The 19,119-nt window shown below is 41.1% G+C and overlaps 1 protein-coding gene across 6 annotated transcripts in view; it reads left to right on the forward strand.

The window, feature by feature from the left end:
• ECM2 (extracellular matrix protein 2) overlaps positions 1 to 19,119 on the forward strand; it is a 179,399-nt gene that overhangs the window by 60,690 nt on the left and 99,590 nt on the right. For 4 of the 6 annotated variants that reach the window (XM_078661385.1, XM_078661384.1, XM_078661383.1 and 1 more), the window contains one exon: positions 16,058 to 16,726. In XM_078661385.1, coding sequence (XP_078517511.1) covers positions 16,058 to 16,726 — 669 coding nt within the window. The remainder of the gene's footprint in view (positions 1 to 16,057; positions 16,727 to 19,119) is intronic. The other 2 variants (XM_078661386.1, XM_078661388.1) reach the window with 1 other exon arrangement.

Here is a 19,119-nt window from a genome sequence, read left to right on the forward strand (position 1 = left end):
TTCTTTGAAGGCACTGTTCTAGTCTTAGCGCCTGGACGCCTCAGGACAGCTGTAGCGCTTAATAAAACCCTTTTTCATTTCATTTCATTTCATAGAGCCACACGAATAATATCAGACAGAGATATTCTATTCATGGATTATCTTCCCTGAAGCAAATCCAGTAACCCATGTGTTTCACTTCTACAAAGAAGAGGAACCTCCGAGGGAACATATTCCATTCGAGGGTGTTGAAATTCCACTAACTTACCAAGAGCATGAGCTCTGGTTTAAAGGCGCCCTAAATCACATAAACAACGTTGCCAAGCTCGGTCCTCTAGGTAGACCAGTAGCAACATGGCTGGTATTATCCAGCTATACACTGCATCGTGACATTGAGGAAATGTCAGGTGCAGAACTATTAGTTCAACTAAACAACTGATAAAAATTCAAGGGGGGTGGGGCACGCCGCGGACATGCACAACGGGATTACCTTATTGTATCATGGTAAATGTAGTTTTCAAGGTTGCTTGCTTCGGATAAGTTCATCAAGTTTCATGGCCAGTGCCCGTATCCCTATACACGTGTTTCGAGATTCTTCTCTCTTCAGTAGGGAAAAAAGTTCATAGGTTCCTGTGCATGCTGCCGTCATCTTATCAGGGATATTACCACTCTCAGCATGCGTCGCGCACCCCAGAGCTCGTCAGCTCGTGGCCCATGGAGGCCAAATTAAACATTCAAGGGGGGTGGGGCACGACGCGGACATGCACAACGGGATTACCTTATTGCATCATGGTAAATGTAGTTTTCAAGGTTGCTTGCTTCAGATAAGTTCATCAAGTTTCATGGCCAGTGCCCGTATCCCTATACACGTGTTTCGAGATTCTTCTCTCTTCAGTAGGGAAAAAAGTTCATAGGTTCCTGTGCATGCTGCCGTCATCTTATCAGGGATATTACCACTCTCAGCATGCGTCGCGCACCCCAGAGCTCGTCAGCTCGTGGCCAGTGGGAGCCAAATTAAACATTCAAGGGGGGTGGGGCACGCCGCGGACATGCACAACGGGATTACCTTATTGCATCATGGTAAATGTAGTTTTTAAGGTTGCTTGCTTCGGATAAGTTCATCAAGTTTCATGGCCAGTGCCCGTATCCCTATACACGTGTTTCGAGATTCTTCTCTCTTCAGTAGGGAAAATAGTTAATAGGTTCCTGTGCATGCTGCCGTCATCTTATCAGGGATATTACCACTCTCAGCATGCGTCGCGCACCCCAGAGCTCGTCAGCTCGTGGCCCATGGGAGCCAAATTAAACATTCAAGGGGGGTGGGGCACGCCGCGGACATGCACAACGGGATTACCTTATTGCATCATGGTAAATGTAGTTTTTAAGGTTGCTTGCTTCGGATAAGTTCATCAAGTTTCATGGCCAGTGCCCGTATCCCTATACACGTGTTTCGAGATTCTTCTCTCTTCAGTAGGGAAAATAGTTAATAGGTTCCTGTGCATGCTGCCGTCATCTTATCAGAGATATTACCACTCTCAGCATGCGTCGCGCACCCCAGAGCTCGTCAGCTCGTGGCCCGTGGGAGCCAATTTAAACATTCAAGGGGGTGGAGTATGCCACGGACATGCACAACGGGATTACCTTATTGCATCAGGGATATTACCACCCGTGGGAGCCAATTTAAACATTCAAGGGGTGTGAACTTTTTTCCCTACTGAAGAGAGAAGAATCTCGAAAACTACATTTACCATGAGACAATAAGGTAATCCCGTTGTGCATGTCCGAGGCGTACCCCACTCCCCTTGAATGTTTAAATTGGCTCCCACGGGCCACGAGCTGACGAGCTCTGGGGTGCGCAACGCATGCTGAGAGTGGTAATATCCCTGATAACATGACTGCAGCATGCACAGGAACCTATGAACTTTTTTCCCTTCTGAAGAGAGAAGAATCTCGAAACACGTGTATAGGGATACGGGCGCTGGCCATGAAACTTGATGAACTTATCCGAAGGAAGCAACCTTGAAAACTACATTTACCATGATACAATAAGGTAATCCGGTTGTGCATGTCCGCGGCGTGCCCCACCCCCCTTGAATGTTTAAATTGGCTCCCATGGGCCACGAGCTGACGAGCTCTGGGGTGCGCGACGCATGCTGAGAGTGGTAATATCCCTGGTAAGATGACGGCAGCATGCACAGGAACCTATGAACTTTTTTCCCTACTGAAGAGAGAGGAATCTCGAAACACGTGTATAGGGATACGGGCACTGGCCATGAAACTTGATGAACTTATCCGAAGCAAGCAACCTTGAAAACTACATTTACCATGATACAATAAGGTAATCCTGTTGTGCATGTCCACGGCGTGCCCCACCCCCCTTGAATGTTTAAATTGGCTCCCACGGGCCACGAGCTGACGAGCTCTGGGGTGCGCGACGCATGCTGAGAGTGGTAATATCCCTGATAAGATGACGGCAGCATGCACAGGAACCTATGAACTTTTTTCCCTACTGAAGAGAGAAGAATCTCGAAACACGTGTATAGGGATAAGGGCACTGACCATGAAACTTGATGAACTTATCCGAAGCAAGCAACCTTGAAAACTACATTTACCATGATACAATAAGGTAATCCCGTTCTGCATGTCCGCGGCGTGCCCGACCCCCCTTGAATGTTTAAATTGGCTCCCACGGGCCATGAGCTGACGAGCTCTGGGGTGCGCGGCGCATGCTGAGAGTGGTAATATCCCTGATAAGATGACGGCAGCATGCACATGAACCTATGAACTTTTTTCCCTACTGAAGAGAGAAGAATCTCGAAACACGTGTTTAGGGATACGGGCACTGGCCATGAAACTTGATGAACTTATCCGAAGCAAGCAACCTTGAAAACTACATTTACCATGATACAATAAGGTAATCCCGTTGTGCATGTCCGCGGCGTGCCCCACCCCCCTTGAATGTTAAAATTGGATCCCACCGGCCACGAGCTGAAGAGCTCTGGGGTGCGCGATGCATGCTGAGAGTGGTAATATCCCTGATAAGATGACGGCAGCATGCACAGGAACCTATGAACTTTTTTCCCTACTGAAGAGAGAAGAATCTCGAAACCCGTGTATAGGGATATGGGCACTGGCCATGAAACTTGATGAACTTATCCGAAGCAAGCAACCTTGAAAACTACATTTACCATGATACAATAAGGTAATCCCGTGCATGTCCGCGGCGTGCCCCACCCCCCTTGAACTGATAAAAATTCATAGACAATTGGTTCAATATGTCATGCGGACTCTAACAGTCCAACCTCCTATAAGGATTCCACAACGTATCCCCTACCAGGGGAACACAAACAACATTTCACCACAGACTATACAATAGATCATTGGTAAATTACCCGCAAAACGGAACAAATTCCATTCTGGATAGCTCAAAATATTACTCAAATCGAGGCTGTATTTCCTGATACTACCCCTCATGAGAAACACAGAATTCTGTTTACCAATGAGGATCGCACCACACCTAGAGGAATGCGAGACTTGGGGTACAGTCTTTGCTGCAATCTACACCAAAACACATGGTGTTCCATCTATGGCGGTAATACCAGACGTACTGAAACAGATTCAAAATTAATATGGGGCAGAGCCTGCTTTAAATCAGGGGATGAAGTTACTGAAAGATTTCAAACGGGTCTCAACAATAATATTAGCTAATGTTAAAGGTGAAGCAGCATCCGTGGTGATCCGTCAAAAGGTAAGAGAATTTGATTAACTGAGCAGCTAGAATAACTGAGCAGCTAGAATAATTGAAAAATCCTATGAAGAACTAGGTAGAGACGGTGTGGGTGGTAAACCAGTGAAACCCCAACTGACTGAAAGTCCTGAAAAGGTCTTTATTAAAAACACTCTTACTATTCCAAAAAAGAAGTGGGAGAACACTAAACAGACTCCTAAGGAGAAGCGTTCTCAATCCAGAGGTAGATCTCCTCAAAAGGAGCCCTCTGAAAGGAGGTATACCCTCAGGAACAGGGATAATTTGAGAAAACCTGATAGATATCAAGACACTGCTACACGTTCCTCTCGTACCTTTCAGAGTTCATCACAGAAATCTGAAAGAAGAGGACGGTCAGAACAAAAGGAAGAACGCGTGAAGTCCAAAGACGATCAACACGTTCCAAAGAATAAAAAAACTCAATTCACCAAAAAGAAGGTAGCAGGTCTAAAAATCAGACATGCAGAGGATCTTGAGAACACAACTCAAGAAGGGGGAATGGGCTCTAACGATGTTGGACAGCGCAGCAGAAGTCACCATAGCCCGCAAGAACTTGAAGGATCATCTGGAGTACATCCAGGTTGAAACTGCAGATACCAGAGTTAGTGTCCCACATAAGTTATATGAAGTGACACTCAGGATGGAGGGGGACATAACAAGAAAAATAAAAGCACTCTTTTGGGAGACGCTCTCTCCAGGTTATGACATTCTTCTAGCTGAACAAGACTGGCCACCTGAATTAGTCAGGGAGTGCCCACATGGCGAAGAAATAATTATGTGAGCCTTCTCCAATGATGTTCCAATTCGTAACAAATATATATATACCAGGAGATGGGCAGTAGCCCAGGCTCCAGCATTATACAAGAATAATGTAGGATGGGATGAGGATTCTCTTCACTATAAAATCCAATTAAAAACTCAACCAACTGCACAAAGGCAGTATCCAGCTAGGCAAGAAGCTAAAAAACAGGTCAGGGAGATATTAGATCAACTTGAATACCAAGGGGTGATTGAAACATGCACCTCGTCAATGAACAATCCTTTGTTTCCTGTCTCCAAACCAGGCAATACATATCATCTAGTTTTGGATTACAGAATCTTGTAGCAAAACTTTTGCAGTACAAAATGCACACGGTGCAGCACTAATGAATAACATTGTGCATAGAAAATACAAAACCACTTTAGATATTTCTAACGGTTTCTTCTGTCAAAACATTGCACCAGAAAGTAGGTATTTGACCGCTTTCTCAATTATGGGGACACTAAGTCACTTCTGTCGTCTCCCCCAGGGATTTAAGAATAGTACAGGGTTATTTTCAGCCAGAGTAACAGAGTTACTACAAACATATGATGATGAAGCTTTATCATATGCCGATGACATCTATCTAACAGACGATGACCTGGATAGGCACTTGAACAGAGTGAATACCATCATACTTGGATTTGCCTCTGAAGGGTATGAATTCAATTTCAAGAGGATATGAGTTATCAAGTTAAGGCAAAAGCCTGGCAGCAAACTTTCTAGAGAAATGTGCGCTGCTCCAACCTCCAACAACACTGAAAACTTACAGTCAATTCTAGGTTTCCTGAACTTCGGAAGAACTTACATTTTAAATTGCTTAGAAAGGGTTAAACCTCTCTATGAACTAATCAAACCTGATTTCAAAACAGTTAATTGGACTTAAAAACACACAGAAAGTGTGCGTTCAGTCCAAACGGACATATTGGCAACAACACACTTACAAACACGCATAAACATACGCAACCTAGTGATCCGAATCATTCCAGGAAGATGCGGATTCACGTACTTAACCTTCAAGGAAGGAGAAAAAGTACCAATAGCTTATAAATCACACTTGTACTCACAAGCAGAAATGAAATTCACTTCAACAGAGAAAACTCTGACAGCGGTTCAAACTGCAGTAGCAAAAGAGAGAGCTCCCACACAGGGTAAACGCATAATGGTTGTTACACCTGCACCTGCCTTAAAGGCGGTGACAAAAATCGAGCACTCAAAATGCAAAGGCTTTACATCCAAGATGGATACAATGGGTTAATTCTCTTGCTGCAACAGACGTTGAATAAGTTTGTGACCCCTATTTAAAAACAAGAATTTCTACAATATGAACAAGAATATCCTCTGCCTACTGAGATTCTGCCTCTAGAGCAGTATGAATGTATCATTTATACTGACGGATCAGCACAACCCGCAATTGGGGGTAAACAAGCTTATAGTGCTGCATGCGCGATCATTAAAGGTCGCTGGCGAGATGGCAAATTCAGACCAAAGGTCACAAAAACTCAATCTCTAGGAGATTGTACAGCTCAGCGAGCTGAACTACAAGCATTTAAGATGGCGCTTGAAAACACTGATCGCGAATTCCCCACACTGATAGTGTGCGATTCCTATTACTGCGTTCAATCTTACAAAGAATACTTGCAGAACTGGGTTCAAAACGGGTTCAAAGATGCAAAAGGTGTCACAATCAAGCATAAATTGCTTAGGGAACAAGTAGTTCAGTTACGACAAGAACTACAAAAAACTCAAGTGATCCATACACTGAGTCATCAACTTGATGGCGGTCATGTTGCATTGAATTCATTGGCTGATGAAGTTGCAAAGGCAGCTGTGCAAACGGTTTCCGTAGCTGCAATCACTCATTCAAAAACGAAAATAGACGGCAAAATAATGCAAGCTGTCGATGCTTCAAGCAAAGAAAGTGGTAAAACATTACCAAAAGGCTTTCCACTCAAATACTCATACATAACTGATGCAAATAATGTTCTGTTTGCTCGAATCCCTGGAATGGGGGATAGAGTGATTCTAAACATGGAACACAGATTAGGACTGATCTTAGCAGCACATGAAGGGCTCGCATCTGCACACGCAGGTGTTTCCGCCACAGTGTCGTTATTAAAACAGAGATACTTGTGGCCGCGCATCAGGAAACAGACCCGGAACTATGTTTTGGAATGTGAAATCTGTCAAAAGATGAAAGTCTCTACAGTGAAGCGTCCTGCGCAGGCAGACGCCCCTTTTAATTTCAGATAAACCATTAGCTTGCGTTTACCTGGACCATTGCAGTCCCTTACAAAAGGATGGTAACTACAAATATATCATGGTCGCAGTGGATTCATGCTCAAGATTAATTTGGATGTGGCCTCAGCGCTCGGCTGACGCTCAAACTGTTATAAAAGATTTGCAAGTCTTTATCGTCATATACGCAGTCGGCACGCTACATTCTGACCAGGGTCCTGCATTTAGCTCCAAAGCTTTCAAGGCAGCCATGGCCAATCTGGGCGTTGCATTGTGGTATTCTAGTCCATTCCATCCTGAGGAAAATTCTGTAGTGGAAAGAAAAAAACGGGACATTAAGCAATCTACAACAGCTAGGGTATTAGGCTCAGGTGATGGGTGGGTCAAACATCTAATAAGTGTCCAACATAGTCTTAACAATCTGCCAAGAAGTTCTCTAGGGAGAATCACTCCATATGAAATCCTCTTGGAACTAGAATGATTGTTCAGGACCTCGATCGTCACACTTCAGTGGTAGAACAAAAACCCTTTGATATTAAAGATCGTTTGGCTGTTTTGCAGGACCTAAATGAAATAAGGAAAAGCCAAGGCAACGTGTTACTGAAGCTAACGACCACTGAAGAGAAACCACTCGTCCCAGCAAGCCCTGCCTGGATTCAAAAGATTGGGGATCTAGTCAGAGAAAAAATTGTGGACCAGAAGGAATTTGGGCCTTCTTACAGACAACCAGTACCTGTTCTAGCGGTTCACGGATCAAGAACAGTGTTACTTCCACCCCTTGCTGGTAAAAAGGAGAACAGGTTCATGTCCATCGACCTGGTAAAACCACATCATGTGGCCGATCATAAGTAGTAGGCCAAGTGGACTCCAAAGATGTAGCAGATGCCCGAATCTGGCTACTATTCAAGAGGTTCAAACTGAGAGACTGATCACCTTTGAAGAATCTACAGTGCGAAAGGAAGGACTATGCAACAAAACCATGGAACTTGTACCTCTGGAAACCCAAATAACAGTTCGTCAAGAAACACCTGTCTACAATGAAATAGCAACTGACTATACAAATGTAACAAGTAATCAAGTGGTTCCAGCGATTTTATCAAATCCTGAAGCAATCCCTACAATTGAGAGAACTGCCTCTGGCTATTTTATAAACTTTGATGTGTTTTCCGAGGATCCTTGTAAACTTGAAACTACGCCAACAAAAGTAACTTTCAAGGAACAAGCGACAGACCTTTTTCATCGTTTGGAAAAGACGTATCTGGTTTCACCATGGGTGTACTTTTTCTTCTACTTTGGTTAACCCTTGTATTAACCTTGGGGATGCTGATAAATGGGAGATACGTTAAAAAGGACACAGCAAGTAAGAACATCAACTTGCTTCTCAACCCACACAAATCATTCCATCATGAACAACAAGACTTGTCAACAGTGAATATCACAGCCATTCCTATACCTGGTGGTATAGCCTGAGACAGAACTGATTATGATATCTTTGGTCCTGCGGAGCTGTTGAAGATTCCACACCAATTCAAGGTTTCCTTGAGTGACTTTGTTTCATCGAGTACCTTTTCTGATGATTGGGACTTTGAGAATGTTAATAATATGCTGTCAGACTTAGTAATGTCTGCAAAATTCACAAATCATGAATACTTAGAAGGTACGTCGGATTATGAACAGATGTATTGTTATAATCACTATGGTCATCATTTCTTGCATAAATCTGCTAATACTAGAAATGTTTTCACTTATAACCAATGGAAACATTCTCCTACGCCACCAAAGGGTAGCTCGAAGACATTTATCAACAAATTTCCATACTTTTCAAGTTTTAATGTTTCAGATCCAGAATGTTAATAAGACAGGAATGAGAAGTATGCTGACTAACACTAAGCAAATTTATTCTGCGGCCTTTTATGCTCAGCTGTCTACATTAGGTTTTGACTTTTGGAAAGACACCATTGACACAAAAACTGTCTGGGGCACAAAAGACAGGCAGGTGCAGGGATTGGAAGCTTTATTTAGAGCCTGCATCATCCCGGAACAAATAAAGTTTTTGAATGACACTCTTTAACAGACATCTTGTCTTGGGTTGGCCAAGATAAGAGATTTAAATAAACCATCTATACCGAAACCGACACCTGATAGTAACAACACTTCAGAAGGGCAGTTAGACGTACATAATATTTTACAACAAAACAGAACAGATCCTAATTGGGAAAAATGGTTAATCTGGCCATCAGACACACACAACTGTCAAGATAGATTCCTGAACAAAATCCAGGGCTTCAAAATCAGTAGGCTAGATCCAAGATATGTCCAAAGACAACATACAGGGATAGTAACATCATACAGTGTAGGGAAACTGTGCCTTGAGTGGCTACACAAATCTACACCAAAGGAAGTGAAACAACAGTTATCTTTACTTAAAGATGGCGTTGATCTAAGGGACTTCTTACAAGGACCTACTAGACAGCATCATAAACATTTCATATACGCATACGCCGGTATATATGCTACTTATAATGAAGCATGGAAGAAAACGTAAGCTGAGACTGCAGAATGTATACAAGAAATTGATCTATTAACTTAGAGAAATCTCTCTCTGTGATTGACAATGGGTTAACGACTCTGTCGTCCAGAATATATTCTTTGGACAGCATAGTATCCTCTGCCATAGACATAATGGAACAGGACTTGGTCATGTTACAACACGGTCAGTCACAATTGCGTTCTATAATGCTATTGGGCTGGACGTTGCAAAACCTTTGTTCAGGCTATGTGCCTTGGCGTCTAATCAACACCATGTCATTGTTTTCTGAATTTAACCTTACAGATAAACAAATCATACTGGCACAGAGGGAAGCAGACTATACGGTGCTGAGCATTGAAAAACTGGAAAGATTGCCATGAACTGTTTCTGAGAAACCAGCAACAGAATGGATAATACACGGTACAATCACTCTACCTGTGGCGATTTTCCATTTTTAGTATTGCTTAAAACATATACCAGCAGGCCTGTATGAAAGGTTGGGTAAAGAATACATCAAGACATCCTGGGATTTACCTTATACACACCGATGTTGGAGTGGGGGAAAGAAGTATTTCTTAGTGGTACAAACTGCGAAAACGCACTAAGCGGTTCTCTCCTATGTCAGGGTATTAACACGGGGCCTGCGATGGTTCCACAAATAACTTATCCTGCCACCTGCAAGGTTCACCAGCTGCGGTGATTGATTTTTGATCCAATTTTCAGTCAACTTTCAAATGGAAGTTATATTATGTTGAATGATCACAGCTGCTGTGGCATGTTGCCAGGAATAGCCTATCTCGTAACTGTGTCAGGCAGGGTCACTTGATGTGTGCAAGTATTGTTTCCTAAAACCAAGACAGACGGGGAGTCGCCATCATGGCCTTCACTGAACATCTCTTCTATACAAATTGATACTTTAAGCAGACTGAAAGCCATTCTTTTACAAAAAACTGTGCCAATGACCTCGGCCAAAGAGGCGTATGATCTGCAAGTTGCAAGGACTTCTGCAGAGATACATGCCCTTTTTACCACAAACTGCCCTATACATTTCTCAGAAAAGTTAAGTTGTATCTTAAACATGTCTGATACGAGTGGCATTGTACATGTATTTAAGACAATTTTTTCGGGACTTTTAGCACCTTTTCAAGCAGTCCTAGGAATATTTCCAAACTTTGTGCACTCTGTGTTTGGCGAACTGCCTCTCATTTTGGGACTCGCAGGAGGTATACTATTTTTACTCCTTCTGCTCCGATATGGCAAGCCAAATCACCAACAACGCCCAGATCACTTTGGAGAACACTCTTCTAGTGATGAGATGCCGTGAGCGCATAATCCAAATTTTGAGATTAACTCTTTTAAGAGACTTGAACTCCACGTGGTTTCCATCATTCAGAACAATCTGGCAAGATTGCATCTTACCTGTTCTGCGATGCCTGCTATGTGGAGAAGAATGCGTACTAGACATGTGTCTGACACTCCCATCAGCCATGCCAACAGAAGTTGATACTTTGCTTTGACCAGTAACGGCTCATGCACTGTGTTGTCCCCAGCGGCTACCAATCCTGATGACCGCATTCGTTGAGATCTCACAGACGCAACATGATGGCGGTGAGATACGTGAAGCAGCATGCGCACAGGTACCACCTACTTCGAACATTGCTAATGCGACCGACGCTGACGGCGATGGTTCACGTCTATCTACTGTTCATGAACTTAACGATGTAATCCAACTTTCACCTAGAATGATAGACTAATTCTTTACAGACTTAGAACATTTGATGTTTTCTCCAAACAATAACACTGACTTTTGAAATTGGCACGCTGTGCTCTGAGAGACTCTGAATTCGATCTTCATTTTTCAAAACAACGTTCTAACTTTGGAACTCTTTTTTCTATGATCATACTTTTGTTTTTCCAATTTTATATTTTTTCATTTTTGGCACAAAGTTATCTGCTTAAAGTAGAACTATTCATAGAGAACTAGAATTATTTGAAAAACTTCCAAGAGACAATATTTGACCTTGTCCACATTGAACAAGTTTATATATTCTGCCATGAAATGGTCTTGATCTTTTCTTCTGTATTTAAGAGCCATTTCATAAATGTATTTTCGTGATTCATTCAGGATAGCATTTCAAATGTCAAACTATATGCTTTGAATGAAATATATGCTTGAAATGCGTGCAGCACAAATATTCTTTTCATGTACAGCCAAAGCATTTTTATGTATTTTATGTGGGTTTTAATACATCAAGTTTTGATATGTTTTAATGTGTTTAGAACTTAGTAATGTCGTTCATAATAAAGTGGAGTGGGTGTTGTGTGGCGTATTAGGCTCCGAGTGAATTTTCCCGAATCATGCCCTTATATAGGTACAATTCACATTGCCCTTATATAGGCATAGACATCAATTCCTTATATAGACATAGCCCATGCAGACCAAATACAGGCTTGGCTACTTCCACCCGTACCAAACGTCACAACGATTTCTTGGAAAATCGGCTTAAGCAGTTAGGGAACTTCCCTTTGCTTGAATATTGATTTGTCCAAGAACTCATTTACTTTGCAAAGAACAACTATTCCCTTGGAGTTTTCCTGACGTTATTATGCCCGACTTTACGTCAAACTATGCCTTCTTAAACACCTTCAAGGAATAAATATACCTTCACTTGCTCTAGCAAGAGACGGTGGTGCGGAGCAGTTCGACTATCTACTTGCCCGATGCAGCTTGCTAAAGCAAGTGCTGAAGGAAGCCTACCCTCCAGCTAACGCACTGATCAGAAAGCTGTCTCTTCTCCTGCTGAGAATCCAGCTCCAGTGTTTCCAAGCTCCCCTTGCGGGGTGTTGGGAAATCGAGTCCCGAGACAGAGATACCAGACCTCCTTCATTCTAATTAAGGTATGGAGCTGATTAGAACCTAGAGAAATCTTGGATAGATTCTTGGCAAATAAAACAAAACCTCCTCCCGCGTACTAGACTTAGGTTGGGTACATTGGGGTAGACGTATTTTAGAAGCATCAGTTGAGTAATTTTAGCCTATGTATTTATGTATGTATTCTTATATGGCTTAGAAACCATACAATGCTCTTACAGTATTATATTATAATATTATTCTTGCTGTACGCATTATACTTTGCAGTCTACATAACGATTGTATCAGTTCACTTCTCTTGCATGAGAAAGAAGACTGTTCAATAACTCCTTTTTATTGAAAACGCCCGTCTCTCTATTTCTCTGCAAACTCTGTAGAAACGACGCATGCACGATTGACAGGGTGAAATACTTATCTATTGTTTCCACGACTCTAGAGATATATTTCTTATTCTTGGGAAACAAAGTTGTCATGTTTATGCGGTTGTCAGAAACTATCCCTTCTTGTGAATTCAAGAAAGTTTCTAGTGACCTCTGAGCTAGCTGGCACTCACTATTAAGTTTAATATATTCAATAGAGACCTAGTCAACAGCAGTCCTACGTCTAATCTATAGGATATATTATTCCAATGTGCAGAGTCCATTGGGAATATAGCAACTACACTTCAGTCCTAAGACGAAGCTCCGAGATAACAGATCTCGCTTCAGCCAGGGCTCCTACAGATTCCAGTCCACAGTGATTATTTGAGCCTTGTTAAAGCCAGGTGTCCTTCTACTTTTTATGTTCTTGAAGCAAGTAAATATGATCATTGGAGAGCAATTCAGCCCCTTCAATGTAGCAGGATCCAGGGGTCTTTGTTTTTTTTCTACCAGCAGGACCTGCTTAGGTCCAGGAATGTTCTGGAGAGATGTTGATGCCAGTCTTATTCTGTAAACTAGTGATTAGAGCATTTTATTACCACCTAATACTATCTACTTTCTTACTTTAAGCCTACCTCCTCTTGAAGCACTTACTCTTAGCTTAGCTAAATAAACATAGGAAATTCCCTAAATAAAAAATGTCTAACCCCTGCTTCCACTAGGAGTTCCATAGCTATCCTGAAACCATTTCCTATTTAGATGAAATAATCTCCTATCTGTCAGGATCCAACCTGGCCCTCTATTCTGCTGGACTGAGTGGCTGCAGGTCCATGATGGCCCTGGGAATTAACCCCTTGCATGCTCATGACGAGGTCAGCTCGTCATGAGCCATGGTGCTCCGGTGCTCATGATGAGCTGAGCTCGTCATGACCTTTAGAACGCTTGCATGCTGGGCTAATTCCCCTGCTGTGCGAGCGTTCTAAAGAAACGGGTGTGGTCATGACGAGCTCAGCTCGTCATGAGCACACGAGCACTGTGCTGCATGACGAGCTGAGCTCGTCATGAGCACCTGGGCGCTACGTGCGCCCTCCCCCAGCACAGCGGGGGAATGTGCCCAGTAGGGAAGGGGTTAATGAGATCAGAGCCTGTCAGCCCCATTTGGCATCTCCAATGTGAAAATAGTTAGTACTAAGGCTGTCCTTTTGTTCTTCCAGCTTCCTTGTCCTGTCCCAGATGCCTAATCTCTGCTTACTGTCAAGTTGTTGAAAACACCCTTGCCATTCTCGGTCCAGAGACGAAGCTGTTGTCTTTTGGAAAGCAGGATCCTTAACTGCAGCAAATAATGTGTATTGAGCCTCTGGAGTCAAGATGAGTGGCAACCTGGCTCTAAGCCAGTTTTGGTTTAAGCAGCACAAAGAATATTTGTATAAAGTTACCTTTCCACTACAGTTATCAAACATCTGATTTCACTATTAAATCCGATTTTGAAAATTGAGCTGAAAATAACTGATTCATTTTGCTTGCATTTTTCCAGGTGCAATAGAGTTTAACAATTTTGTTTTGCTCCTGGAGAACGTGTTTCGGAGGGCGACCTTAGAAAACTGGTCTACTTTTAATGTAGACATAATCTGGTGAAATGAGAAGGGATCTAACTTCAAAAAGATTTTTAAGTCCTGAACAGAATATTGAAATCAATATGATGTTTGTTTCGTACCCAGTGTAATGCTTTTCATGGCTTATGTGGTATGATAACATCTTTTAATGCAAAAGATAGGGTAATCCGAGTAGATTGTGAAGTGTAGTAAGTTGTTCGAAGTTTTAGCATGCTGCCCAGTATGGATACCATTTCAACATTGGGTTCAAGACATTAAGACTACTAGTACAAGAACCATCCTATGAGGGTCTGTAGAAGAGGGCATTTCCCACTCAGGTGGTAAAGGGAAGACTTGGTACCTACAATCATGTGCAAGGGACAGTTGCAGTTGTGGTACTTTGGAACCAGTAGCACACCCACGGTGTATGGCAACATAAATGGAAGAGTGTTAGGATATACGAGAACTTCAACCATGACCTCTGTCCCAAAGGCAATAACACAGAGACAAATTTCATTCACCTGCCATTGAATGTGTAAAAGACAATCTATAACTCTTTCCAGGCCACCAGTACTGATGTTATCAGGATAGAAAAGGAAGTCAGTTTCATATTTGCTGAGAAAGTGTGCATATGGGAACATATATATGTATAAGACATTCCGTCATAGTGCAAAGGTTGTGGCACACCACAGGTCATTTTTAAGATGGAGTACATGAAGAATAGCAGCTTTTTCCGGATATGTGATTAGAAAGGAAGGATACTCACCCATTATACAACTATGCCATTAGCAACCATAGAATCCATTCCCAAGTGGAGCACGGTGGGGAGAATAACCCTATCAAAGGTTTTTGATAAGTCAGTGAAGACAAACATAAAGCTGGGCACTCACAAAGAGCAATTCCATTAGGTAGTATGTGACTGTAGTTTCAGTAACACACCGGTCATGGAAGCCAGATTTGTAGTCACTTACAGAGAATTTTATATTGGCAGCAGTTTATAAATGTTTGGCCACACAAGTGAGACCCAGGATAGGCCTGACGTTTGCAGAGTTCTTTTTAAGAAGGGGGTGATGATGCTGTGGTTGTATTTATTTAGGTCTATCCAAATCTGAGGAATGCGCAATGGTCCATTACTTTATTGGACAATTACATACCAGTTTACACATGTGCTACACAGGTAACATCTTATAGAAACACATGCTCACATCCATTGTTCAAATCCCTGATGTAGACAAGCTTCATAAAATTTCTGGAGTACATACACTTTTATTATTTGTTGCCCGTACAATACAAAACAAAAATTCCCTTAATATGTTGCTGGACAATATATCAAATCTATAACAGTACTGCCATTGCTTTGCTAAAAAGATAATAAACACAAGCTACTATGTTCTTTTTACCTTCAAAATGTTCTTAAGAAAATTGAATGGATATGGTTAAAGAAATGTAACATTTGGTACTTTGTCTTCTTCACTCTTGAAAAGTATTCCTTTTGTACCTAATGAGCACAACTTTCAGTGTAAACTTTGAAATCTTCACACTGGATTTTAACATCTTTTCTTTACCATTATTCCCTCCAAATTTGACATTAATACGCTAATGGTTCATAAGATGTATTGAACTAATAAAGAAAATAACAGACTGACAGTGATCTGTTTAATCATGTCTAGAACCAAAAGAAAAATACATCTTTCCTTCAAGATTTCCTATAGTCTTTTAAGACTGCTAATATATCTTGGGGCCTCATAAGTACTCTGCTATCATGGTTCACAGGATATCCATTTAGTGCATGGGACTGCCTGAGCACTGGAAACAAAATGCTTGGAGGGAAAAATGTGGTGTCACTAACATGGATTTATTGTGGCTTGTATCACCCTTCCTTTTCTATTTCTCACTACTTTTAACACCCTCTTCACGTTTAGTACTAAAGAGTCTTGCAATGGATGACAGACCTGAATTTTCTGGTGATTCTCCAGAACCAAATGACCCTAGCATAGAAGAACTCATGCCTTCCCCACGTACGCAAGCAGAGATGGATGAGCTACTGAGACGGGAGGAAGAAGAGCGTCAAGAAGAGGAGGAGGAGATCCACAGAAAGGAAAAAGAGGAGCAGAGAAAGAAAGAAAGGCAACAAGAGAGAGAAGAGAAAGAGCGAAAAGAGGTGGAAGCCCGACGCAAGGAGGAGGAGGAACTGGAGAAAATCATTGAAGAGAACAGAAGGAAGGCAGTAGAAGAGGAACAGCTGAGAATAGAAGAGGAGGAACGAAAGCAAAAAGAAGAGGAGGATCAAAGGGAGAAAGAAAGAAAAAGAGAAGAGAAAAAACGCCAGGAAGAAAAAAAGCAACAGGAACGTGCAAGAGAAGAAGAGGGAGAGGAGGACGACTATGATAATGAACCAGATGAAGAAGGTCCCTTACGAGGTGATGTATTTAGAAGTCCATCAAGCCCATTTCCAGATGAACTTTCTCCAGTGCCGGCACCATTACCCCTGGGCTGTTTCATCTCTGATATCACTGTGAGCTGCACCTTTGCTAAACTGAGAACAATTCCAGCTGTTGCGGATGTAAATATAAAGAGCTTTGACCTTCTAGGTAAGCCATTTTACAACTTATTTAACTTTTCTTGACATGATGAAATGATTACTGCATATCTCTTATTGCAATATAAATAAAATATTTACTCAGTACAATACATTCCATACACATAGTTCCATGATGTGTGTAAGTAACATAGTAAAATTGCTTTCACATTTTTCCTTCAGTTTGTCAAAAGAACACGATTGTTGCCAGTGACCATAACCACTGTGCAGTATTTACTGTAATAGTGCCGTCTGACAAACCATAGTTTAAGTTTCATTTGACACCAGTCTGGAACTCTAGCTAGATAACATTAAAAAAACCTCAGCCTTCTGTATAAAATGAGAAAGCAAAAATCTTGTGAGATACATGTTTGATAAATCCATTCTGGACACTATTGAATAAGACATGCCCCTTAGCTATAGTGGTCACTATCACATTGTACTATCTAAATATTGGCCTAGGAGGTCAATCAAGTTTCTTATAAAAATTCTTACTGGAATTTATAAGACTAGTTTATAAAACCCTAGCATACACCTTTTCTAATGCCAACAAGGGATTTATCAATGGTCTGTAAGGAATCCAAAGAGATTCTATTGAATTCATGGCAGAATAACTGAAAGAAACATATACAGGCATTTAAAAAAGCACCTAACTCGATAGTTGTGTTTTATGACGTATTTAACAGGTTTACTTAGTGCTGCTGGACCGTAGGTGCTGAGGTGTTTTACATGTAATTCAGTTTCACACTCCATTAAACACTACTAAAAAAAGAACAAACATTTTTTACTTGAGTGATAATAAAGTAGCTGAAAAAAATTCAAGGTATAATAGATAATAGCAACAGCTACAGAAATGTACTTGCTAAATCAACTATGGGTTGTGGGACATTTTTTCAGGAACAGGTGAAAAAGGAAAGTTTAAAAAGTGTACTAAAGTTAGGAAGAGATGACACCATCCTGTTGAATAGGATTATGGGGTCCACTGGTAGTAGTAGTGTAAGCAAAAAAACTGATTCTGGGCCACTATTATTACTAAATTCTGCAGAACAAATATGGCTGACAATGACCCTACGCCACAGCCAGTATTAAAGTTTGTGTTGACGCTCTCCGCAAGTAGCATCTAGCTGTTTGAGATCTGCCACAAGTGCAGAAATTGAAGAAAGTTCTAAGCTGGGCTGCACTCAATATATCATCATCATCATAATTCTATAAGCCCCTAGACTTTTCACAACACTCCTTTATTTATTTTTATCCTGTCTGTCCTTAGTAAACAGCCAATGCAAAGAAAAAAACTGGAGGTCCCAAAACGCATTTTTGGCACTAACGCATGTTCCATAGACTTTGTACTTATGATTAGCCTGAAAACGGCTGAATGGATTTGAATGACATTTGGCAGGAATATAAATTATGGTGTGTAGATGATCCTTTTGGCTAGTGCATGTAAGTTCCTTTTCATTTATAAGGTATGTTAACTTAGTTGTATCTGTAATCACAGTAGTTTAGTGGTATTTCATGAAACTACTGTGTTATCTAGCGAGTGCAAGACATTATGTAATTAGCTAATGACTGCCTTTACAAAAGTTGAAGGCAGTCATTTTGTTTAAGTCCACTTTCCCTGCATTCTGGGTTAGAGGCTTGAGTATAGGTAAGTATTAGGTTTTATAATGTTCCCCTATCTATTAGCACTTTATTAAAGTGGTATTACGTGGGAATCAATATATAGTGGGCTCGATTCACAAAGGTAAAATTAGACAAGAGTCTAACTTTATGACTTTCAGAAGTCACAAAGGGCATTTACTACTCATGAATGCCCTTTGTGACTACCGAAAGTTGTAAAGTTCAACTTTTGGTGTTCACAAAGGACACTTCGAGTAGTAAATACCCTTTGTGAATACCAAAAGTCATGAAGTTAGACTTTCGTCTCAGTTTACCTATGTGAATCGGGCCCATAGTTTTTATGTATTAAAAAAAAATAACTGAGTACCGTGGTACTACCAAGAGGTACTGCTGTACTTAAAAAAAGGAAAACTGATATATGTAGACAAATAATGTAAAACACTGTAATACGCTATATTTCACAAATATAGTGTGCTACAGTATATTCTCTATTTTCTATTTTTAACATATTTAATTCTTTATAAAAAAAAGTGTAGAGTACTGTGAAAATACATTGAAACTACATTGCAACTTAAAAACAATAAAATGTTACATTTCTAAAGGTCCTCGATACTAGCAAGGTACTCCATGGACTTCTAAAAAAATATGGAAAATATAAATTAATTTCTCCACCTATTAACACATTAATAAAGTGGTAATAGGTAGGGAATAATAATAAAACCTACTACTTACATTTAATGAAGGCCCTAGCTTAGAACACAGGTAAAGTGTATTAAAAAAAATATGCCT

Source organism: Lissotriton helveticus, chromosome 9, assembly GCF_964261635.1.
Source record: "Lissotriton helveticus chromosome 9, aLisHel1.1, whole genome shotgun sequence".
Lineage (NCBI taxonomy): Eukaryota > Metazoa > Chordata > Amphibia > Caudata > Salamandridae > Lissotriton > Lissotriton helveticus.